At 44.7% G+C, this 25326-nt stretch overlaps 1 protein-coding gene across 1 annotated transcript; it reads right to left on the bottom strand.

Moving 5' to 3' along the window:
- Positions 1-6796: 6796 nt before the first annotated feature.
- On the bottom strand, positions 6797-23811 carry LOC137544293 (vomeronasal type-2 receptor 26-like). The gene is made up of 4 exons (XM_068265387.1): positions 23692-23811; positions 16290-17078; positions 10167-10290; positions 6797-7698 (listed from the first exon to the last, which is right to left on the bottom strand). Exons 1-4 carry the CDS (start codon positions 23809-23811, stop codon positions 6797-6799), a joined length of 1935 nt encoding a protein of 644 aa, XP_068121488.1.
- Between the last annotated feature and the right edge of the window lie 1515 nt (positions 23812-25326).

Genomic DNA, 25326 nt, shown 5'->3' with positions numbered 1-25326 from the left:
AGCCATCACACACGAATTGCTATTAGACTAGGAGGTGCCTCAGGCCCCTCCCCCCAACACCTTCATCTCTAATTATCTGGCTTGCAGTCACTGCCCTGTATCCCCTTTTCTTATTTCTCTCTGCTTCAAACACAATAGGGGAATGATAGCTGAGTGATTTGCCTGCTTCTCCTACACTGTGCCCTGAGGCTCTCTCTCGCCTCTGCCTCGGCCTGGCCCTGCTCCCACCTAGGTATGTAGGATGTGACTGACCCATATGTTAGGAATGTTATTGGAGGGAGTCTTTTCACTATATGCAGGAGTGTGCTCTGTAGTGGAAATGCTTATTTGGGGGGCCTGGGGCAGCCTCAAGTCCCGGTTGTTAACAGTAAAAGTTAACAGTATCCCTCAGAGTTTCTCATTAAAATGTTAGACAATACTGGCAAAATAGGACATACAGGTACTTACAATATACACTTAAAAGGTTCTGGATATTTATCGCGTTTTACAAGACCTTTTCCTAAGGATTCGTAGTGAGCAGAGATTAGTCCTCCAATAATCAAGTCTCCCTCGTGATAATATTCATATTCAAACATAAACCTTACAGCACTGAGTCTGCATTGAGTGTCCAGGCTCCAGGCTATGGCTGCTCCACAGTAAGTGACAGAGAGGAGTGACAGCAGATAACAGGCAGGGGACCAGGTCATGTCATATACTGAGTGTCCTGGCTCCAGGCTATGACTGCTCCATAGTAAGTGACAGCAGATAACAGACTGGCTGTACAGGAGACCAGGTCATGTCATATAATGAGTGTCCTTCTAACTCAAGGCTATGACTGCTCCATAGTAAGTGACAGAGATAATTGATAGAGATATCTTATCAGCGGCAGCTGTGCACATCCTCAGCACAGGAGAGACACAATCACCAGCACCTTATATACATCATCTGAGGCTGATTTACAACAGACACAGCTGCAGAATAATTCACTGATGTCAGAATTGCAATTTTTTTTATTGTTTTGAAAAATACATGTTCAAAATTATTTGTGTTCAAATTAAAATCAGCTCAGTGTGGACAGAGTTACATTATCACTGATGTGTAAATGAAAATCTGTATACAGGCCCAATGGAGTTTTCAGAGAGAATTAATGTGGACCTCCAGTGTATATTATACACCCAACAGGTCCTCTTCTTATGGCAAGTTATAATTGCCTGCTGTGCTCTTTTTTCCCCCTCCCCCCCTGAAATAGCTCCTGCAGCCGTGGGGCCTCCGACATCCGGTGCATAGCCCTCCTCCCTGCAAAAAATTGCCAAGGTGTTTTCTGTACTCAACATCGAGAAATGCCATGGGGTGTTTTTTATCAGCTTAAAGATAATATCATCTCACAGACCATCTCTGCCAGGGCCAGGAAAGGGTTCTCCAGCACAAGTTGGATGAGGAGCACTAGGTGGAGATTCCAAATTGTGATGCCTTACCCCCCCCCCCCCCAGTATAATAGCCAGACGTGTCTACATACAATATTAGGCAGCCCCCTTATCATCTGCAGTATTCTGGAAATTACACAGCCAGATTTCAGGCAAGGCCGCTAAGGCCATGGTCTAGGGCACCTGCAAGCAAGGGGCAGGCAGCGGGCTGGCACACTCATGCTGTCAAGATGGCAAACATGGGAACTGCAGCAGTCCGGCAAGTGTCTGGAACTCAGTGGATGAAGTGGCAGCAAACGTAGGCAGCTAATTGTCTGTGACCTGAGCTGTCACTCATCATCACTGATGGCAACTCTTCGAGTCCGACTCCACCTTTTACCCAGCTCCAACCTATCAGAGCTGTGGAGGAGGGGCGACTTCATTACATCACATCATATGTGGCTCAGTGATGGCTGGTGGAGTCGGGGAAAACCCAGAGCATAGATGCAGAGAGAGTGACCTCCCTAAAGAAGAATAAAAACTTGGATTGGAGCTGCAGCAGGGTAGGAGAGGGGAAAATCACGAATATGCACAACGGGCTTGATTCACAAAATGGTGCTAACTGTTAGCACGGCTGTTAGCACTGTGTTTTGCACTAAAACGCAAGTTTTTGCGTAAAAAATGTGTTTCATGCAAAAAACAGTTATCGCGCGTCAAAATTTGCATTAGCGCATTAACATGAAATTTTCACGTGAAAAAGTTTGCGTTCGTGCATTAACATACATTTTTTGCACAAAAACAGAACATTAAACGCGAAGCACTTTTCACAGCGTGCTAACAGTTAGCACCGTTCTTATGGTGCCAATTAATGATGCAATTATACCGAACAATCAGCTTTCTGATCCATTAATTGTGTTCATGAAGAAACAATCAGAACACATCAATTTGGCCCAAAAATGGAATAAAAATGATTCAAATGTAACTTTTGATTGGTACTTGTTAGAAGACAGTAACAACATGTGTGTATATATATATATATATATATATATATATATATATATATATATATATATATATATATATATATATATATATATATATATATATATTGTACCGGTACAATTTCCTTAACGTCAAACATTCAGTGAAAAATACAAATAGAGAACAAAGTAGAACACTGCATATAGTATTTGCTATAGAACATTGTTGTTGCTAAATAGCTAAACCTTTACACATAGCTTTAGCCGATCATACCATTGATCATTTCAGCTGGTCATATCTTTTTTGTAATTATTATCATAAGATTAATATTTTGCTAATGTCCTTGAAACAAATGCGCGACAATAGAAGCAAGACATTAAAATATATAAAACATTAAAATTAATAAAATAACATTGAAAACTGTAAAGACCAGATCATTAATATTCTGATCATCTCCGATGGAATAAATCCACAAAACAGATTGATAATACGATTGACAAATTGATTGTTTTGTAGTCGATTGGCACCATCAACATTGTTAAATCCAATCAATTGAAAGGTTGATTGTTCAGTAAAATTGCCTCATCAGTAAGCATCTTTAAAGGATACCCAAAGTGACATGTGACATGATGAGATAGACATGTGTATGTACAGTGCCAAGCACACAAATAACTTTGCTGTGTTCCTTTTTTCTTTCTCTGCCTGAAAGAGTTAAATATCAGCTATGTAAGTGGCTGACTCAGTCCTGACACAGACAGGAAGTGACTACACTGTGACCCTCACTGATAAGAAATTCCAACTATAAAACACTTCCCTAGCAGACAATGGCTTCTGAGAGCAAGAAAGAGATAAAAAGGGGAATTTCTTATCAGTGAGGGTCACACTGTAGTCACTTCCTGTCTGAGTCAGGACTGAGTCAACGACTTACATACCTGATTTTTAACTCTTTCAGGCAGAGTCAGAAAAAAAGGAACACAGCATAGTTATTTGTGTGCTAGGCACTATACATACCCATGTCTATCTCATCATGTCACATGTCAGTTTGGGTATCCTTTAAACATATTAATTACTAGGACCAATGAAAGTGTGTGTATGTGGTAGTAGGGGGTTTGCTGTAGGTGAGGGGGAAGCAGGAGGAGAGATAGGGATCTTGGGCAGTGAAATGTACAAATTCGGCTCTGGGAACACAGTGAGCAAGTATTACAGCCAGCTAACAGTCACCTCCTCCAGGCAGAGAGGGATTAAGAAGATGTAAGGGGGTCCTAGGCAAGAGAATGAAAAAAGGTGCGCACTAGGGGCTTGTGTAAGAACGCGGAGGAACCGCCGCCATGATCCAGTGGCGGGCGGCTCCTTCCGCGCACAGACGCAGCCCACACACGGTGAGGCAGCCGCCTCCTCCCAGCGTGAGGCGGCTGTCCCCGTGAACCATGCGGAACGCGGAGAAACCGCCGCGTTGGACGCGGCGGTTGGGGCGAGTACCTCCGCTGTGGAGGCTCAGAGCGGGGCTGCTGTGACTGGGACATGTAGTCCCTCCAGATTCAGAGTGACGCGCGCGCGCGCACTCAGGCAGGGCATATATGGCAGCCAGAGGTAGTCAGCTGACCAGGCTGGTCAGCTGACTCTGGCTTCACTCCCCATTGGTCCAGCACTGTGGGAGGTGCTGGGGAGTGAGAAGAGTATATATACTGCTGCCTGGTCATTTCTCGGGTGTCTGGCGTTGCGATCACATACGTGGGAGCACCCAGATCCGTAGTCAGATCCTGAAGTGTGCCGGGACCAGCTGGAGCTGTAATCCTACACTTAGCTAGATATTTGATAGCTAAAGTACTAGTTTGATTGTGATTATATGTTATGACCTATTGCCTGTTCCGACCATTCTCCTGAACCCTGATCTTGTACCTCGATATTTCTGATACTCTGTTGCCGAACCCCGGCTCATACCTAGACTCTGTTTTCTGCCTCCTGATTCTGTACCCCGATTATATCTGATACCCAGTTGCCGAACCCTGCCTGTACTTTGACTCCGCCTTTGCCTGCTGTACCTGTACCTTGTCTGTCCGTGTGTTACGACCTGGCTTGTCCGACCTCGAGAACCGACCTCACGATTGGAGGCAGTTCCCTGTCCTGTTAGTGACACTTCTTCTTGAGTGTCACTCTTGGACTTTCCTTCCTATTGTCAATCTGACTCCTCCCATCTTGGAGAGCTCAGATCTGCGGAAGGTATTTGTGCAACACCCCTTGCTGCACTGAGGCTTGTCCTCTGTTACTGTTACACCAATCACTACACTTTACTCAGGTGAACAGAGGTTAGCTAGTATATTGGATTATCGGTGATACTGCAGATCACAAATAATCTGGTATACGTCTGTATTTCCCGTGATACTGCAGATCACCGGTAATCAGACCTCTCTGTGCTTCACCGATTGTAACAGCTTGATTCACAAAAGAGTGCTAACTGTTAGCACGGGCGTTTTGCAAATTTTCATGCGAAACGATAAAGTTTTTGCGCGCAAACGTGAATTTTTGCGCGGAAATGATATCGATTTCATGGGAATATTTGCGTGAAAACGCCCGTGCTAACAGTTAGCACTCTTTTGTGAATCAAGCCCAATGTCTCCTCAATCCAAGTTTATTCAGGACATATCCCAATAAGATACAAATGAGCACCAAGCTGACATGTTTCGAACCCACACGGTTCTTAATCATAGCCCAGTGCGAAGGCGGCAGGTGGGCCCCTTGACACCCACTAAGCCCCAGGCACCTGCCTAGCATGCCTGGTGGATGATCCTGCTCTGCGTCCAGGTTCCAGGCACTTGAGGGCCCATCTGTAGTTGTGCTGCTGCCGCTCAGGGATTCCTAGTTCTCAGATCGGGCTCTAAATCTTACCCACAGTGCTCCTGCAGATTGGGGAAGATGGGGAGCATATGTTCTACTTGAATCTGTTAAAAATCTATCTGCTGTGTGTGGAAGGAATTAATCACAATTAATCAGTCAGATTCTGATCAATTAGAAAAGCACATGGGCCCATATCCTATAATCTTTCTCCTTACATTTCACCAAGGAGACAGTTTTATACCTTACCAATAAAATACATTTTATCTGTCTGCACTGCTTCTGCCTCCCCTGGGGAGTGTTTTGCAGAGTGGGGTCCCAGGCATTGTCAGTGCCCGGGGTCCATCTGTAAAGTGCACCTCTTTGTATTTTTTAAATCCCACAGGTAAGCTGCCTTCCAAGTCACTTATTAGTGGTAGGGTCCCTTTCAACTGGAGTGGGACCTCAGCGAGGTGAAAGGGTGTAGTATGGAATGCCTTCGCATGCAAACATTCTCCAATTGTGCAACTGAATGCAAATTATGCAAATAGTGCAACTGAAGGTACATTTCATGCAAGTTGTTTTTTTATCAATACCAGAGTTCAACCTAAACTATGTAGTCGAGGGTCTCTCTTAATTTTGAGGTGTTTATTGGGGTCAGTTCAGCCCTTGCATAATTTGTTTTGCCGAGGCTTGCTATAATTTAGAATAAATTGGCCTAAATGGCCCCAGGTAAAGGGGCCATCTCTTGGATCCACTGGGATATGTGCAATTTCAGGGCAGTGGTTTTTGTTGTTGTTGTTTTTTCTTTCTGGGTGAACTTGATGGACGTATGTTTTTGATTATGTGATTATGTAACTGTATGTAACTAGTGAGGAGTGGGCTCATGTGACCATGTGCCCCCCAGCAGCTGCAGGGATTGCTCCCATGGATAGGTATGACAATGAATTTAAGGACACGAGCACGTGAACAAGCGCCAGCCAGGCGCGAAACGGCGTTGTGCAGTCCCCTCACCCTGGTCACCCAAACCCCAGCACACCTCAGCACGGAAACCTGGAACAGGTTTGATACAACCAAAGATCATGAATATGCATGAATCATGTTTGGCATGAAGATGAAATAAAAAGCGAATCAAGGTGACAGTTGCCCGGCTTGTTTTGATGTACTGTGACAATGAATTTAACACACCAAGGGGTTCAAAAGGTATGTTTATTTTTCCCTTCATCCTGGCATCTACTTATAATGAAGACTCCATCCTTCAAATACCCTCATCCCCATCTACAGGAGACCCCAGTTTCAGAAATGACTTTATCCCACTCCAGGTAAGTTCAGAAGCCCCAGACAGGAGCACAACAAATATTGGCAACACTGAACTCTTTTATTTGATCAAAACCTTGTGTTACTGGGTATAATAAAATCACTAGAGCATTTGTCAAATTGCCAAACATTGTTAGATGGTCAAAGCAGCAATGACCTAAATTTACTTCTTCAAGTATCATATTGAGCTGACATTTACAAATTCCACCCTTTAACAAGATATAAAGTCTTTCTTCCAGAAAGTAAATAGGGAACATTTCAGCAGATAAAGGTAGTCCCTGTGTGAGTTATTTAACTTTATGTGTTTATTTATTGGACTGTACATTTCTGCTGAAATTAAGTTCATGTTTGAAAAATATAACATAGCATTTTGGGAAAAATATGCAGCCTAATATTCCGGCAGTAGAGGTCAGTATTGCAAATACCTCCACAGCCACCATGTGTTTCCCTCTGGTGCTCAGATAGGTCGGGATCATGGCAATCCAGACACTGCAGAACACCAGCATGCTGAACGTGATGTACTTGGCCTCATTAAAGCTGTCCGGTAATGTCCTCACCATGAAAGCCAGGAGAAAACTCACAGCTGCCAGAAACCCCATATAACCCAACACAGAGTAGAAGCCAAACACTGACCCCTCATTACACTGGACATTGATCTTTCCTGGAGAAGTGAACATATCATATTGCTGATAGGGAGGAGACACTGACAGCCAAATAATACAGATCAGAACTTGGACAAAGGAGCAGGTGAAGACCAAGGAATTGGAGAGTTTGATAGTGGCCCATTTTCTCCAGAAACTTCCCGGTTTGGTGGCTTTAAAAGCAATGCAGACAGTGACAGTCTTGGCCAAAACACATGACACTGAGATTGTGAAGAAGACCCCAAATGACACCTGTCTCAGCATGCAGGTTATATCCACAGGACGTCCGAGGAACAAGAAGACACAGAGGAAGCTCAGCAGGATGGAGGTCAGGAGAATGAAGCTCACAGTCCTGTTATTGGCTTTCACAACTGGAGTGTTCCAGTAATGAATAAAGATTCCTAATATAAATAATGTCATGGCTGAAAATACCAAAGATGCCAAAGCAAATATGAGTGTCAAAGCATCATTTTCATAGGACAGAAAATCATAGGCCTTGGAAAGACATCTTACTTTCTCCTTATCAGGCCACTCTTCATCAGGACAGAGGAAGCAGTTTTCACTGTCTGAAAAGAGAACAGGAAATATATGAATCTTATAATTATAATAACTCTCTTACCATTCTTACTAAGAAGTTTTAAATCAGGATGATACCATTTATTGGCTAACTAAAAATGAATAAGAATAAGCAAGCTTTCGGCCTTGCAGCCTTCGTCGGGCTTACTAAATGATACAAGTGAAAAATACAGGGATAAGGTTTAAAAATACTTTATAATTTTAAATTAATATTATATATATATATATATATATATATATTTATTAAAGATTGCCTTGCACTTAAAGTGAATGTTTACCGTTTAAAAAAAAAAAGTCAGATACTCACCTAAGGAGAGGGAAGGCTTGGTCCTAATGAGCCTTCCCTCTCCTCTCCCGGTGCCCGGTCCTGCGCATGATCCCCTGTGGCAGTATTCGACCAGTTCGGTCAAATACTGCCACTTCCGTAGCCAAAGGGATGTTTTGGAAGCCTTCGGGAGCACTCGGGCTCCCGAACATGGGCTGCTCCATACTACGCATGTGCGAGCGCCCTCTATGATGCACTCGCACTTGTGTAGTATGGAGCGGCCCGTCTTCGGAAGCCTGAGTGCTCCCGAAGACCTCCGGAGTCCCTGTGGTGGCAGACGCGAACGGGGGAGCCAGTGCAGCACCGAGGGCACCGGGAGAGGAGAGGGAAGGCTCATTAGGACCGAGCCTTTCCTCTCCTTAGGTGAGTATCTGACTTATTTTTTTTAAAAGCGGTACCCATTGGCTTTAAAGAATATATTGCACATTAAACTTGTTGGCCCATATGCAAGTAATTTTTTGGAAATGAGCCCTGACACAATGAAAGGATGCAAGATGGAAGAGCATTACTGTTGTTAAACTACACAAATATCTATTGTTTAAAAACATATTTTGTTATGTAGAATACAGGGAACAGGTCACTTTGAATAGACAAACATTCACACTTAGTGATGAGCTCACATTTCGTAATTTTGCATTGTAATTCGCAATAATGATGCAAAAATGTTAATGCAAAATTTAGGGAAAATTTGTAAATTTTCATGTAAACGTAATCCATCCATAATGTTGGGTAATTTTGCGACAATTTTGGCGGTTAATGGCAAAGCCCCCATACATGCATTCATCATTAAATTTGCTGTGTATATTAACCTCCTTAGCGGTAACCCCGTGTGTGACACGGGGTAAGCCGCCGGAGGGTGCCGCTCAGGCCCTACTGGGCCGATTTAAATAATTTTTTTTTTGATGGACGCAGCTAGCACTTTGCTAGCTGCGCCAGCACCCCGATCGCTATCCGGTGCGGCACACGCCCCCCCCAGACCCCGTGCGCTGCCTGGCCAATCAGTGCCAGGCAGCGCCGAGGGTTGGATTCGGAGTCCCAATGACGTCCCGACATCACTGACGTCAGTGACGTCATCCCGACGGGGGAAGCCCTCCAGGAAATCCCATTCTTTGAACGGGATTTCCTGATCGAAGCGGGCGGGGGGATGCCGCTGAGCAGCGGCTATCATGTAGCAAGCCCTGGGCTCGCTACATGATTTAAAAAAAAAAAATTAAAAAAAAAAAACAGCTGCGCTGCCCCCTGGCAGTATTTTTCATACCGCCAAGGGGGTTAAGGGGAACACTGGTAATAAAAACAAAAACAAAAAACCTTGTAGTTTTTGAAAAAAAATGATTTTAAAAATGCAAAGGAAACATGGTTTTTAAACTGGAATTTCTCTAAGTTTAAAAACCATTTTCCCTTGCATTTGTATCGATTTTCTCAAAAACTACAAGATCTTTTTGAAAAGATTTTTTTTTACTTGTTCCCAGTATTCTTCTTAACCTATGTAGCAACTGGTGTCAATAGCAAGTGTGGGAGCTTTGCTATTCACTGCTAAAGTCGGCACAAAATTATCTGAAAATCACGCAAAAATGTACGCATAATTACAAATGTGCATAGGAGATTACTTGAATTTACAAATTACAATTATATATAAGCAGAATTGCAAAAATGTATGTGAAAGTTTGTGTAATTGTAATTAGCTAATTGCGATTATCACTATTCACACTGATAGGGCCAGGACGCGTTTTGAAACGCTTTTTCTTATTTTTATGAAGCGTTTCAGCTAGCATTTTGCGGTTTTGTGAAGCATTTTTGGTGTAGTAGATTGCATATATTGTTACAGTAAAGCTGTTACTGAACAGCTTCTGTAACAAAAACGCCTGCAAAACCACTCTGAACTGGCGTTTTTCAGAGCAGTTTGCATTTTTCCTATACTTTACATTGGAGGCAGAAACACCTCCGAAATCAAAAAAATGCCTCAGCCCGGGAGTATGCCTTTCAGCAAAACGCCTCCCGCTCTGGAGTGAACCACCCCATTGAAATACATTACTCACGCGTTTCCACAGCCACAAGCAGCTGTAAAAACAAGACAACCCGCTCGGTGTGCACCAGCCCATAGGAAGGTTTCTTCTCTCCATTACATATTCCCACCTGTGACATTGGACACCTCCCTCTCGGAGCAGCGCACACAGTCATAGCAGCAGGCAGAGGTTCTACCTTTAGTGACTTTCCTGTAACCAGGATGACATCTGTCATTGCAGCGGGATTCTGGGAACTTGCAAAGGGAAAATGATTCAACTTTCACCGTATGAAAACTTTTATACACGAGGGCCCATATGCAATTCACTTTCTCACCTGACTTTTCTCCCAGGAGATCATTTAACAACTTGTCGATCAAATGCATTTTAAGCCACCAGCAAGCAAGAAAATACTATAACTTATTTTGATAATAATTTTTCACCTACTTTGTGTTACTTTTTCAGTTTTTCCAGTGCTGGAAAGTTATTTAAAATGGAAGATGAAAAATGATCTCCTAGAGGAAAACTCATGAGAAAAAATGAAATTGCATGTGGGCCCGGGTCAATATGCAATTTACTTTTTTTCCCGCGTTTTCACCTAGGTGATATTTTCCCAACTTGTCATAAAAGTCACCAGCAAGCCAGAAAATACAAAAAAAAAAAAATGATAGCACCTTTTCACCAATTTTGGGGCACTTTTCCAAATGCTGAAAATTTAGTTTAAAGAGAAGATAAAAAGTATCTCCTAGGAGAAAACTCAGGTGAAAAAAATGAATTGCCTATGGGCCCAAATTAAATTAACTTTTTCTCTTAAAGAGACACAGAGTTGACACATACTGTCATTTTTTTTACTTACCTGGGGATTCCTTCAGCCCCATAAGCATGGATGTGTCCCTCACCATCCTCCTCAGCACCGGCATTCAGCTGAAATCTCTCCCGGTAAGCGACTCAGTGACGTTAGCGGGGGCCTTCTCCGCATGTGTGGATCTTCTGCGCTTGTGTGGACCTTCTGCACATGTGCGGACCTTCTGTGCATGTGCGGGCCTTCTCCGCATGTGTGGATCTTCTGCGCTTGTGTGGACCTTCTGCGCATTTGTGGACCTTCTGCACATGTGCAGACCTTCTGCGCATGTGCGGACCTTCTGACGTCACTCAGTCAGACTGAGTCTGACTGAGCCGCATGCCGGGGGTTGACTGCGGGAGAACGGCGGCACTGAGGAGCATGGCGAGGGACGCATCCATGCTTATTGGGCTGGAGGAAGCCCCGGGTAAGGGAAAAAAACTGCAGTATGTGTCAACTCTGAGTCTCTGTAAGTTTTCTACTACGCAATATTTTCACACCTTGTCATAAAATGCTTTTTAAACCACCAGCATGCAAGTGGAATATATGCAGTCGCAGGATTAAGTTCCCATTCAATTTCCTTTCTAACTTAATAATCTCTAGACGCAATACTAGTTTTCTACACCGTCCTCCCAATGTCCATGAGATGTTAGCAGTACACTATTTCCTTCAGACCAGATGTTTTTTAGTTAGCTTTAGAACGGTAATCTGTTATACTGTCCTTCTGACCATGCATCTATTGGCATAGATGTTTTTATAGACATGTTTCTAAATCCTAATAATGGTTCTAACATATACTGTATGTAATATATGTAATTTTAGTACTGCTGTCATTTTACCTAAGTTATCAGCTATTTTTATTTCCAGCTAACCTATCTCCTGATACTGTACTGATACACCACACAATTTTCAGATAGTCTATGAGATGCCTATAACCATGGCAGTTCAGGTTGACCCCACGCACTCTGTATTTATTTTATCTCTCTGAACGCACTGTTCTAAGATTGGTTCCCATATACCCACAAGCGCTCCCTACCTGGGTGTTTATTCCTACTCCTCCCCCCCCCCCTACCTGCTATTCCCTCCAGTGTCTCACGTCACTGTTGCCCTCTATGCCATGAACCTACATGGCGGTCCCTGACCTTAAGCGCATGCGCTCGCCTCTAGCTCTTACGCAGAGCCGCACGTCCTACAGCCCTTCTTGCCAGGAACCAATATGGCCTTTCCTGACTTTAGCGCATGCGCCCGCTTCTAGCTCTTACGTAGAGCCGCTATTCCTACAGCCCCGTCCACTCTCTTCCGTATCGCAGACCTGACACGCTGCGCAATCCGTCCTCCAGCCGGCACACCAATCGGCTTGAGGCACGGACTTAGACCACGCCCCCTGCCTTATCCGATAGGCCCCTACACCTCCCACGCCCCCCTCCTGTCCTTCGGCTCTCCCCTTACTACGATATTTAAAGTTTCTTCGGCAGAGCCCTCGGCTTGGCGCTCTGTTTCTCCAGACACCATCTGAAGGTAAGAGACCCTCCTAGTACCCACTCGGTGTCCCTATTCAGACCCCTCGTCCTCCGTGGACTACCTAAATTGATACCCATATACTGATCCTCATGTAGCCACTTGGCACCCACTATTAGAGTACCCACCCAGCTGGTTTTACTATCTCCCGCTTCTACCTACACCTTTCCTGGGTCCCCCTATATTAATATACCAGGATCCTGTCACCCCTGGTGCTCTAAATTGTCCACACTTATTCTATCTCCGCCAGTCAGCCCCTTCCCTATACTAGTAACCTATCCTTTATACCTCTATGGGCTGACATATCCTCCCCATTGGACCCTTCCTATTACCAGTTACTTATGCCCCATACACTATGGCATATAGTCCCTCCCTGTCCCCCCTGGCCCCCGCCGACTATGCCTATCCCCCCCCCTGTCCCCCCCCCCCTCCGCCCCTTCCCCCCTCTGGCAATTGCCCACTTCTGCCATTGCCTTGGAGTACATTAGGCATTATCCCTTCTACCTCTAACATAGGTCCCACCCACACACACTCACCACCTTCCACCACACCTGTTACAGTGGTATACCTATTTCATGCAGTAACCCTTTTTCTTTTTTTGCTCATTATCATTCTTATTACTTGTTGTTGTTTTTTTCCTTATGCATAATCGCCATGACCCAGGGCTGGATCCCATAGATGCTAATGGGCCGTGCCTATGACCTCTACATTTACTATATCATATGATTATTTTATTACTACATGTTTATTTTTATGTTTCATGTTTTATGTGCTTCTATTGATTACATGTATTTGTTTTAAAAGCACCTGTCATTGACCTGAGGAAGCGGCTTGGACCGCAAAACGTGTTGTCTTTTGTGCTAAAATAAACCCTCTTAACCTTTATCAAGTGGAGTCTCTTTGTATAAAGAGGACACCTAATACACTACACGGGCGCCTCCTACCCCCTTCGGATAACGATGCAAGAAAATAGTCAAAATTATTTTGAGCAAGAAGTTTTAAATCAGGATGATACCATTTACCATGTTCACGGCATAATACCCTACTGCTAAAATTATTTTGATGGGAGTTTTCACCAACATTTAGATTTTTTTTTTTCAATTGTAAGATGTTTAAAAGTTAAAGAGAATATGAAAATTATCTTCTAGGAGATAACTCAAGAGAAAATGTTAATTTGAATTTTCTATGGCTAAATGTAGTAGAGGCAGAGGATCAGCAGGGCAAGCAGGCAAATGGCGTTGCGTCAAAGGAAGTAAATATGGAAACCTCCATATCCCTCTCACTTCATGTGACTTTTAAGCAGGACCGGACTAAGTCAGAGTCTCAGGAGACACTAGTGCCCCCCAAGTGCCCCCACCTAAGCCCCCCAGATCTCTCTTCACCCATGTCTGTCACACAGTCTCATCTCTATGACACCCTCTAGTGTTATCATGCAATGAGAGACAGAGATGGCCCGAACAGTTCCCCGGGGAGCAGTATTCTGAGAACATCGGCTGTTTGCATTCACAGTGAACAGCAAACATTTGGCGTGTTCGATTTGCCCCCTATACATCATCATTGAGCTAAACTTTGACCTCTTACCTCACAGTCAGCAGACACATGGCAGCCAATCAGCTAGCACCCCTTCCTGGACCTCCCACCTGCTGGCTGATGACTGTTAGTGACAGCAGGGTCAGACTTGCTGCAGATAGGTAGGGAAAGCATTAGCTAGGCCTGTGTTCTTGTTCCTTACTTGCTGTTAAAACACGCCAAACAGCCCCTTGAGGGCTAGCACATCGGTCTCCTGTGTTTTTTTTTTTTTTTTTTGTGTGTGACACTCCACAGCCCACTGACACCCAGAGCGGTGTGCACACTACTGCTGTTGCCTCATTAAGTTGCAGGCACAGAACCACTCCAATGCATTATTTCACTGTATTCTAATAGTACTATTGCATTTCTCTGTGTGAAACACTCCTCAGCCCACTGACACCCAGAGCTGTGCATAATGTGATTTCTGCCCGTTAGGGTTTAAACCATGACTTTGCGTCAACTCTGTGATTTTTGGTGGGACTTTTGACATGGATCCCCCTCTGGCATGCCCCAGTCCAGGTGTTAGACCCCTTGAAACAACTTTTTCATCACTTTTGTGGTCAGAAAAAGCCTTAGTAGGTTTTAAAATTTGTCTACCCATTGAAGAATATGGTGGTTCGCCAGATTCGCCTGTTCACAAACATTTTGCAGAAGTCCTCCATTCGCGAACGGAAAATTCTATGTTCGCGATATCTCTAATGAGAGACACAATAATTAGAGTGAGCACCCAGAAGGTCTGACGTTTGTAAAGAAGAGCACCTGGACAATGACATCTGGGTATTAACCACTCTTTCGACTGCTACAGTATATCTACGTCCTCTGTGACTTCATTGCCATGTGGAAGTTCTTGTTCCTAGTCTTCCTCAGGTACAGCTGTAGTACACTGGGGAAATATGGTTCATTTCTATGTTATATTAAATACCAACATGTTAACAGGCTGTGTTCATTATTTCTCTAATATAAATGTGAAAGTTTGGGTGTTTAGGTATTTGGATGTTTGTTACCCAATAACGCAACAATGGATGAATGGATTTGAATGAAATTTGGGACACACATAGTACATTACCTGGAATAAAGTATAGGATACTTTTTATTCCCATAGCCAAAAAGGGGGTGGAGACAAATACAAATTTCACTGTAAAATGTAAACTGCAGCAATTCTTACACTGTTAATGGTAGGGTTTTCAAACTTCGCACAGTTGGTCACTGGGTGACTGGGATTAATATTCAGAAAAGTGGGTGGAGCCTACAAAAGCCAAAAAAGGCGGGTGAAGACAAGGTCAAGAGTGTGGCCGTCTTTGTGGGTGGAAGTGGAGGACTATTGGGGGAGGTCCAATGAGGAAGTGAGAGAGAGAAGTTTAGTCGCAGTAGGGCAATTGGTGTCGATATCATGATATGTTAACGTTATATGTTACTGTGTTCCTCGTTGCATTTTTGTCTATGTTTCTTTCATATGTACTTAAAAATCCAATAAAACATCAATGATTTAAAAAAATAAAAATAAAAAAAAGTACTACAATACATTTGTTTTTTACTTTTCCTTGTTTCCAGGTGACATCGTCTGATTTAACCCTCATTTTTTCATTGGTAATGTTGCTACAGTCAAAGGACTCCAGACGTTTAAAGTTAAAATGATACTTGTTTGAACCTCCTGATTCTTTGTTTATGATCATATTTGATAAATGCAGAAATGATGGATCTTTTTGTGTATCATCAAAAGTAATTGCCTGTCCTGCTGAGTCAGTATGCCTTAGTCTTGTTAAATAGAAGTACAGCTAATCAATAAAAGGAGAAACATTTTAGGCAAAAAAATTGAAATAATAACAACAACAACAACAACAATAATGTATCACACGCTTGATGGTAAGGATGACGATGACCAGTAGAACATAATGGAGAAGGATAGATATAATGGGGTCATTGCCCTACCCCAGTCATTTGATTAACTACTTTCAGATAGAGACTGCTGTGCATAGCTAAATATTTTTTATACAATCCTATTTAACTTGCCAAACCAAATAACTTGCACAACAAAAATAATAGCAGGTTGCTTGCAAATTTTCACCAAAGTTATTGGAAATGCTATTTTTGAGTTTGAGAATATATTTATGAAAATACGAGTCTTTTCGCAATATGGTCAAAGGAAACAACCCCCTCCCCCCCCTGCAAAATTTACACACAAAAACCCTCATTTTAAAGTGAAAAATTTCAAAAACACGAAAAGTAACAAACGTGTTACAAAATAATTTTTAAACTATGTTTCATTCAAAAGTGCAATTTTACCTTATTTTGCTCTTCACTAAGCATGATCATTATTACTAAACTTACCACTTTCTTTAAGCCATATATTTCACTTGTGCTTCTCATTAAGTGCATTATATTCAGGGCTTCAGCCAATTGCATCACCGCCATAAATGAGTAATCGGCATTTACGGTTTTCATCTCAGAAAGCAAAGATAGGAAGCGTTGTACATCTGTGAAGTTGACAAGAGATTTGTTGTAGACATGTTCGAAGTATTTATTTTTATGTGGGTTTGAGGAAAGGCATCTAGAATCCTCAAGCCTGACATCTTCCCATAGCGGGTCAGGATACCTGATGGATGATAGAATACCCTTAATAAGGAAATTCTTGCAAATGGTGAACTTGGATGGCCATGAAAAAATCAAACTGCAATTGAGAACTTGAAATAAATGATTGTGCTTACGTTTTATGTCAAGCGATAACTTATACAAGATCAAGGTAAGATCGTCTTTAAAAATGTTTTCTTCAACTAAAAGGTTAACAAAGTTTGCTAACAAAATGTCACACATGATCACAACCTTGGCTCTTGATTTCTGAATATTTGAAACTTTCCAGGCATTTTGTTCTTTATTATTAGACAATTGAAGGATATATTCGATGCAGATCCCGAACTGAGTCATCTGCTTTGTCAACTCCTGTAGCTCTGCGTCGCCACTGCCATCATCTGGGGCCACCACTCCAACCCAGTTCCATCCAAAGTGTAGCAAGCATTTCACAATGGCCATATAACGGAACAAATCATACTGTGTCATCTGGTATAAAGTTGGAAAGAATATTCTGTTGCTCAGGAAAGGGTCGGTAACTTGATAATTAATCTGTTAAAAGCAACATTTTAAAGAATCACTTATTAGGACTCTTGTAAGGAACCGCTGCTGCTAAGTGATGCTCCTCAGCAAATTTTGCTTCCAAACATTGGAAATGGAAAATGCAAGTTCTACTGTGGCAATTTATACTACTAAACTCCCTTTCCTCCCCATGGTACCACCTTTCATTATTGTGTTAGGATGATTCTCATTGGTCACCCTAGTGGCTGAATGGAGAGCCCCAGCAGAACATCCAAAGATGTTTCTGCTGGGGCTCCATGGAAGGCAAAAATGCAAACAGTGCCTGACATTAGTGTTGGGCGAACATCTAGCTGTTCGGGTTCGGGCCGAACAGGCCGAACATGGCCGCGATGTTCGGGTGTTCGACCCGAACTCCGAACATAATGGAAGTCAATGGGGACCCGAACTTTTGTGGTTTGTAAAGCCTCCTTACATGCTACATACCCCAAATTTACAGGGTATGTGCACCTTGGGAGTGGGTACAAGAGGAAAAAAAAATTTAGCAAAAAGAGCTTATAGTTTTTGAGAAAATCGATTTTAAAGTTTCAAAGGGAAAACTGTCTTTTAAATGCGGGAAATGTCTGTTTTCTTTGCACAGGTAACATGCTTTTTGTCGGCATGCAGTTATAAATGTAATACATATAAGAGGTTCCAGGAAAAGGGACCGGTAATGCTAACCCAGCAGCAGCACACGTGATGGAACAGGAGGAGGGTGGCGCAGGAGGAGAAGGCCACGCTTTGAGACACAAAAACCCAGGCCTTGCATGAGGACAAGAAGCGTGCGGATAGCATGCTTTGTACCACCATGCAGTCATAAATGTAATAAAGATAAGTGGTTCAATAAACAGGGACCACGCGGCAACGCTAACCCAGCAGCAGCACACGTGATGGAACAGGAGGAGGCGCAGGAGGAGAAGGCCACGCTTTGTGAGACACAACAACCCAGGCCTTGCATGAGGACAAAAAGCGTGCGGATAGCATGCTTTGTACCGCCATGTAGTCATAAATGTAATAAAGATAAGAGGTTCAATAAACAGGGACCACGCGGCAACGCTAACCCAGCAGCAGCAGCAGCAGCAGCACACGTGATGGAACAGGAGGAGGCGCAGGAGGAGAAGGCCACGCTTTGTGAGACACAACAACCCAGGCCTTGCATGAGGACAAAAAGCGTGCGGATAGCATGCTTTGTACCGCCATGTAGTCATAAATGTAATAAAGATAAGAGGTTCCATAAACAGGGACCGGCAACGGTAACCCAGCAGCAGCAGCAGCAGCAGCAGCACACGTGATGGAACAGGAGGAGGCGCAGGAGGAGAAGGCCACGCTTTGTGAGACACAACAACCCAGGCCTTGCATGAGGACAAAAAGCGTGCGGATATAGCAGCAATGCTTTTTGCCGCCATGCAGTCATAAATGTAATACAGATGAGAGGTTCAATAAACAGGGACCGGAAACGCTAAACCATCCCAGATGTTCATCGGTCATGTTACTTGGTTGGGGTCCAGGAGTGTTGCGTAGTCGTTTCCAATCCAGGATTGATTCATTTTAATTTGAGTCAGACGGTCTGCATTTTCTGTGGAGAGGCGGATACGCCGATCTGTGATGATGCCTCCGGCAGCACTGAAACAGCGTTCCGACATAACGCTGGCTGCCGGGCAAGCCAGCACCTCTATTGCGTACATTGCCAGTTCGTGCCAGGTGTCTAGCTTCATGCCCGGTTTCAGGTCCAGCGGTGCCAGCCACAAATCCGTCTGTTCCTTTATTCCCCTCCAAATTTCCTCCCCTGTGTGCTGCTTATCCCCAAGGCAGATCAGCTTCAGCAACGCTTGCTGACGCATGCCAACAGCTGTGCTGCACTGCTTCCACGATCCTACTGCTGCTGGTGCTGGGTTAGCATTTCCGGATGAGGTACAGCTTTGAGATGCGTTGGAGGAGAAGGAGTCAGAGAGGTAGGTGCTGCTGTTGTTATCCAGCTGTTTGCGGCGTGGGCAACACCCGCGCCGTAGCAGGTGAGGAATCGCTGCCAGGCTCCACAAGGTTCACCCAGTGCGCGGTAAGGGAGATGTATCGACCCTGGCCGAACGCACTCGTCCAGGTGTCAGTGGTGAGGTGAACCTTGCAGGCAACGGCATTCTTCAAGCTTCGGGTTATTTAGCTGACCACGTGCTCATGCAACTCAGGCACTGCAGAGCGCGCAAAGTGGTAGCGGCTGGGAACCACGTAACGTGGGATGGCCACTGACATCATGCCCTTGAAGCTGTTTGTCTCCACCACTCGATATGGCAGCATTTCGCAGGCCAGAAGCTTGGCTATGCTGGCTGGCTGTTACTGCCACGGCCCGGGGGTCATTTGCTGGCAATTTCCTCTTGTGCTCAAACATCTCAGAGACAGACAACTCAACCGTAGCGCTGCACACCGAAGGGCTGTTGGTTGTTGTGTTTGATGAACACTGGGAGACCTCAAGAGCACTAGTCCGGAAAGTGACAGTGTCAGCATCGTCTGATGTTTGTGAATGTTGTGAACCACGCAATGGCTGGGCTACTGCTGCTGCTGAGGCGGGTCTGGTGGTGAGTCTGGTGAACCCAAGGGAGGCAGTGTTGCTGGTGGTACCCTGTCCTGCCGCGTTTGCCCACAGAGTGGGATGTTTGGATAGAATGTGGCGGCTCATGCTGGTGGTGGAGAGGTTGTTAATACTTTTCCCCCTGCTCAGGCGGGTCTTGCACACCTTGCAAATCGCCATGGTAACATCCTCAGTGCAGTCTTCAAAGAAAGCCCAGACTTTAACTGGCTGAGGACTCGGACCTCGTGCGTGATGTGCTGGTGCTGCTTAACCCACTGCTGGACGCTTGAGAGGTCATCCAAGTAATTATCTGGTCCTGTTCTTTTGGATCTGTGAGGGTTGTTGTCCTGGACAACATGGGCAGTATTGAGTGGGTTTTCTTGGGTGCTCCCCTGTGGCCTGTACGTGAACCGTCAGGGGAAACACCTCTTCCCTTGCCCCTCCCTCTTTCACCGGATTTCTTCCTCATTTCACTTATCCTTAAAGTACACGCTGACTGGCAGCAGTACAGTGGCAGTACAGAAATGCTATACAGTGGTGGGTGAGCGGTGTACCACTATTGTCAGCAGTGACACAGAGCACAATGCTATACAGTGGCGGGTGAGCGGTGTACTACTGTTCCCAGCAGACACAGAGTGGAAGTAAACACAATGCTATATAGTGTGGCTGAGCCGTGTACACAGAGTGGCATTAAACACAATGCTATATAGTCTGCTATATAGTCACCCCGAACAGGGTGATGTTCTGCAGAACCCAAACAGTGGCAAACACTGTTCGCCCAACACTACTGGGAGGGAACGCAGATTTTAGTACCTAAACACACGATACAACATGTTTTCCGGGGTCGGACTCTGAGGCACATACAGATGGTCCCGATCATCATCCTCATCATACAACTCTTCTCCTGAGTCTGACCAACCCACCACCTCTGCCACCCCAACATCCCCAGACACAGACCCCTCATCGTCCTCAACATTAACTTGGGATGCTGGCCTGAGCCAGACCTCCTCCTCCACATCAGGCCCCATCATCTCCTCAATGGCAGCCCTCATTAATCGCTCTGGCGACGGACTGATGGACACAACGTTCTCCTCCGGGGAGGGCTGCTGCTGACCACTGGCTGCTGGGGTGGATGTTATAGCTTGCGTGGGGCGTTGGCTGTTGCTGTTGTTGGGAGTGCTGCTCACAGCGGAGGTCTCTGGGGAACTCATGTTGAGCTCATATAGTGGTTGACGGTGAGTGGAGTATTACTGATCCCAGCAATATACACACTGACTGGCAGAGTACGCAATGCTATATAGTGTGGCTGAGCGGTGTACATAGAGTGGCAGTAAACACAATGCTATATAGTCTGGCTGAGCGAGCGGTGTACTACTGTTCCCAGCAGAATCAGAGTGGCAGTAAACAATGGTATATAGTCTGGCTGAGCGGTGTACACAGAGTGTCAGTAAACAATGGTATATAGTCTGGCTGAGCGAGCGGTGTACTACTGTTCCCAGCAGAATCAGAGTGGCAGTAAACAATGGTATATAGTCTGGCTGAGCGGTGTACACAGAGTGTCAGTAAACAATGGTATATAGTCTGGCTGAGCGGTGTACACACAATGCTATATAGTCTGCTATATAGTGTCAGTAAACAATGGTATATAGTCTGGCTGAGCGAGCGGTGTACTACTGTTCCCAGCAGAATCAGAGTGGCAGTAAACAATGGTATATAGTCTGGCTGAGCGGTGTACACAGAGTTTCAGTAAACAATGGTATATAGTCTGGCTGAGCGGTGTACACAGAGTGTCAGTAAACAATGGTATATAGTCTGGCTGAGCGGTGTACACAGAGTGGCAGTAAACACAATGCTATATAGTCTGGCTGAGCGAGCGGTGTACTACTGTTCCCAGCAGAATCAGAGTGGCAGTAAACAATGGTATATAGTCTGGCTGAGCGGTGTACACAGAGTGTCAGTAAACAATGGTATATAGTCTGGCTGAGCGGTGTACACAGAGTGTCAGTAAACAATGGTATATAGTCTGGCTGAGCGGTGTACACAGAGTGGCAGTAAACACAATGCTATATACTCTGGCTGAGCGAGCGGTGTACTACTGTTCCCAGCAGACACAGAACAGTAAACAGAATGCTATATAGTGTGGCTGAGCGAGCGGTGTACCACTATTCCCAGCAGACACAGAACAGTAAACAGAATGCTATATAGTGTGGCTGAGCGAGCGGTGTACCACTATTCCCAGCAGACACAGAACAGTAAACAGAATGCTATATAGTGTGGCTGAGCGAGCGGTGTACCACTATTCCCAGCAGACACAGAACAGTAAACAGAATGCTATATAGTGTGGCTGAGCGAGCGGTGTACCACTATTCCCAGCAGACACAGAACAGTGAACAGAATGCTATATAGTGTGGCTGAGCGAGCGGTGTACCACTATTCCCAGCAGACACAGAACAGTGAACAGAATGCTATATAGTGTGGCTGAGCGAGCGGTGTACCACTATTCCCAGCAGACACAGAGTGGCAGTAAACAGAATGCTATATAGTGTGGCTGAGCGAGGTACACAGAGTGGCAGTAAACAGAATGCTATATAGTGTGGCTGAGCAAGCGGTGTACTACTATTCCCAGCAGACACAGAGTGGCAGTAAACAGAATGCTATATAGTGTGGCTGAGCGAGGTACACAGAGTGGCAGTAAACAGAATGCTATATAGTGTGGCTGAGCAAGCGGTGTACTACTGTTCCCAGCAGACACAGAACAGTACACAGAATGCTATATAGTGTGGCTGAACGAGCGGTGTACTACTGTTCCCAGCAGACACAGAACAGTACACAGAATGCTATATAGTGTGGCTGAACGAGCGGTGTACTACTGTTCCCAGCAGACACAGAACAGTACACAGAATGCTATATAGTGTGGCTGAACGAGCGGTGTACTACTGTTCCCAGCAGACACAGAACAGTACACAGAATGCTATATAGTGTGGCTGAACGAGCGGTGTACTACTGTTCCCAGCAGCGACACACAATGACTGGGGGGGACCCTGGCTAGCGTGGCTGGAGCGCGAACTACCCTGCCTGCCTACCCAAAGCTAAACCCACAGACAAATGGCGGAGATATGACGTGGTTCGGGTATTTATTTACCCGAACCACGTGACAGTTCGGCCAATCAGAGCGCGTTCGGGTCCGAACCACGTGACCCGTTCGGCCAATCACAGCGCTAGCCGAACGTTCGGGGAACGTTCGGCCATGCGCTCTTAGTTCGGCCATATGGCCGAACGGTTTGGCCGAGCACCGTCAGGTGTTCGGCCGAACTCGAACATCACCCGAACAGGGTGATGTTCTGCAGAACCCGAACAGTGGCGAACACTGTTCGCCCAACACTACCTGACATACAGCACAGACATTGATAAGTGGTTGTGTGCCTGCTGGCTCTGATTGTGGATTTCGGGTGCTTGTGCATCTCCTGAGGCATTGTCATAATACTGAAAAACGGCATCACAGCACAAAACCTCACTCCCCATTGCCTGAGATATGGTAGCATCACTTGGGCTTTCTCCTGAGTAATGCTCCATAATGCTCGGCCATCGCATGAGTGAAACCGGCAATTGGATTTGTTGGCAATCTTTGTGCAATGGACAGGTGATAAGTAGCTCACATATACAAGCTGCTTATGACCTGGAAAAGGATCAGGCCCAATGTGTGTAGTAGAATTTCTTTTGAGATTTTTTTTTTACTTATAAAAAGATAAATATATAAAAAGTTTTGGTTTTTTTCCCTAAAGAAAGTGTTACATTGATTATTTATTCATTTTTTATCTTCACATTTTAATGACAACTTTTTGAAAAACTGCATTTTTATTTGATTTTTTAGAAGGTTTACATATTATTTATTAGACATTGTTGTTTAGTTACTGTCAGTACTTAATTATTTTTTTTTTTTTATAAAAAACCCTAACCGAACTCAACATCTCTTTATGTCTCAGGTGTAGTTTTAGTAACTAGTCCATAAAGAGAGACTCCTGATGGATTGAAGTGAGCACTTACCTGTGTGTACTGATACAGGCTGAGTAATTGGGCCATGGCACGGCTTGTATGGAATGTGGTGTCACCAATAAAACCAGCCACTTCCCCATGTTCCCTACAGGAATAGTTAGGAGCCTCCATCTTGTTTCCAGACAATATCTTTAGGGCATATCCCAAGTTTTGCTGTGGATTTTCACAAGTATTAAATATATGATAACCCAAAGTAAAGTTAGGCAGAAGCTTTGAGTCATTGTTAACTACATCCACGGCCCAAATCATTGCCAAAATGCTTTTGTACTCCCCAATATTAACACTGTAGAAGAGCAAGAGCTAATCAAGCTACATAAAATGATTGACACAAAAGAGTAGACACAGTGTGCAGTGTAGTCAGCACACAAAAAGAATGACAATAATTTTAGACAGTCTCGGATTTGAAGCAGAACTAAACTAGAATATCAGAAAACTAGAATTGCATACAGATGCAACAAATTCAGGGAACAATGCTGTACAGACACATCCCTAGCCTTGAGGCTAACAATGTGTTCTGTTGCTATGCAAGGTGGGGGAGGGACAATGATCGGCGGATGACGGAGTGACTTCAATTGGTAGATGTGAGTCTAAAATACCATTAGAATTGGTAATGCTTGGACATCTAGAATTGTTAAGCATCAGACAGGATAGATCCTTAAAGCTAATGTAACCCCACCTAAAATAAAAAAGTCAGATACTCACTCAAGGAGAGGGATGGCCTAATGAGCTTATCCTCTCCTCTCCCAGTGCCCGGTGGATCCTCCATTCAAATCCGCCGCCGCGGGCACTTTGGAAGTCTTCGGGAGCATTCGGGCTCCTGAAGACCGGCGGCTCCATACTGCGCACACGTGAGTGCGTCATAGACACGCGTGAGTGCGTCATAGAGGGCACTCACGCATGCTCAGTATGCAGTGGCCCGCCTTCGGGAGCCCGAGTGCTCCCGAAGTCTTTCGAAACCTCTCTTCGGCGGCAGAAGTGACAGTATTTGACCGAAATGGTCGAATACTGCTACGAGGGATCCTGAGCGGGACCGGGCACCGGGAGAGGAGAGGAAAGTCTCATTAGCACCGAGCCTTCCCTCTCCTTAGGTGAGTATCTGACTTTTTTATTTTTTTAGGTCGGTTCCCATTAGCTTTAACGGTGTCCAATGCCTGAGCAATACTGATCAGCAGCTAAAACGGTCATTATTAGCTGTTTCAGCTAATGGTTATCACATGAATGTACATAGCTAAAGGCTGGGGTAGGGATGCTTATCATGAGTAAATCAAATGAGCTTTAATTGCTGCAACTGATCGGCTATATGCGGTGGGGTTTATTACCTACAATGCCTCTGTCTGCCCTGTGTTTCAAAGGGCTTGCAAGCAAAGCAACCTACTGGTCGCATTGCAAGCCTCATTATAGTGCACTTCCTACTTTAAGCCAGAAGGAGGAAGTGCGCCATAGCGAGGCTTGCAATGCGACCAAAAGGTCGCTTCACTTACAAGCCCTTTAAAATGTAGGGAGGACAGCGGCATTGTGGGTAATAACCCCGCCGCATATAGACACTCAGCTGCAGCAATTAAAGCTAATTTGAATCACGAGTAACCACCGAGGTTACTCATAATGTACTCCTGATGAGCGTCCCTA

The sequence above is a fragment of the Hyperolius riggenbachi genome, chromosome 1 (genome assembly GCF_040937935.1).
Source record: "Hyperolius riggenbachi isolate aHypRig1 chromosome 1, aHypRig1.pri, whole genome shotgun sequence".
NCBI lineage: Eukaryota > Metazoa > Chordata > Amphibia > Anura > Hyperoliidae > Hyperolius > Hyperolius riggenbachi.
The sequence above is the reverse complement of the archived record's forward strand: the minus strand, read 5'-3'. Positions and strand labels throughout refer to the sequence as shown.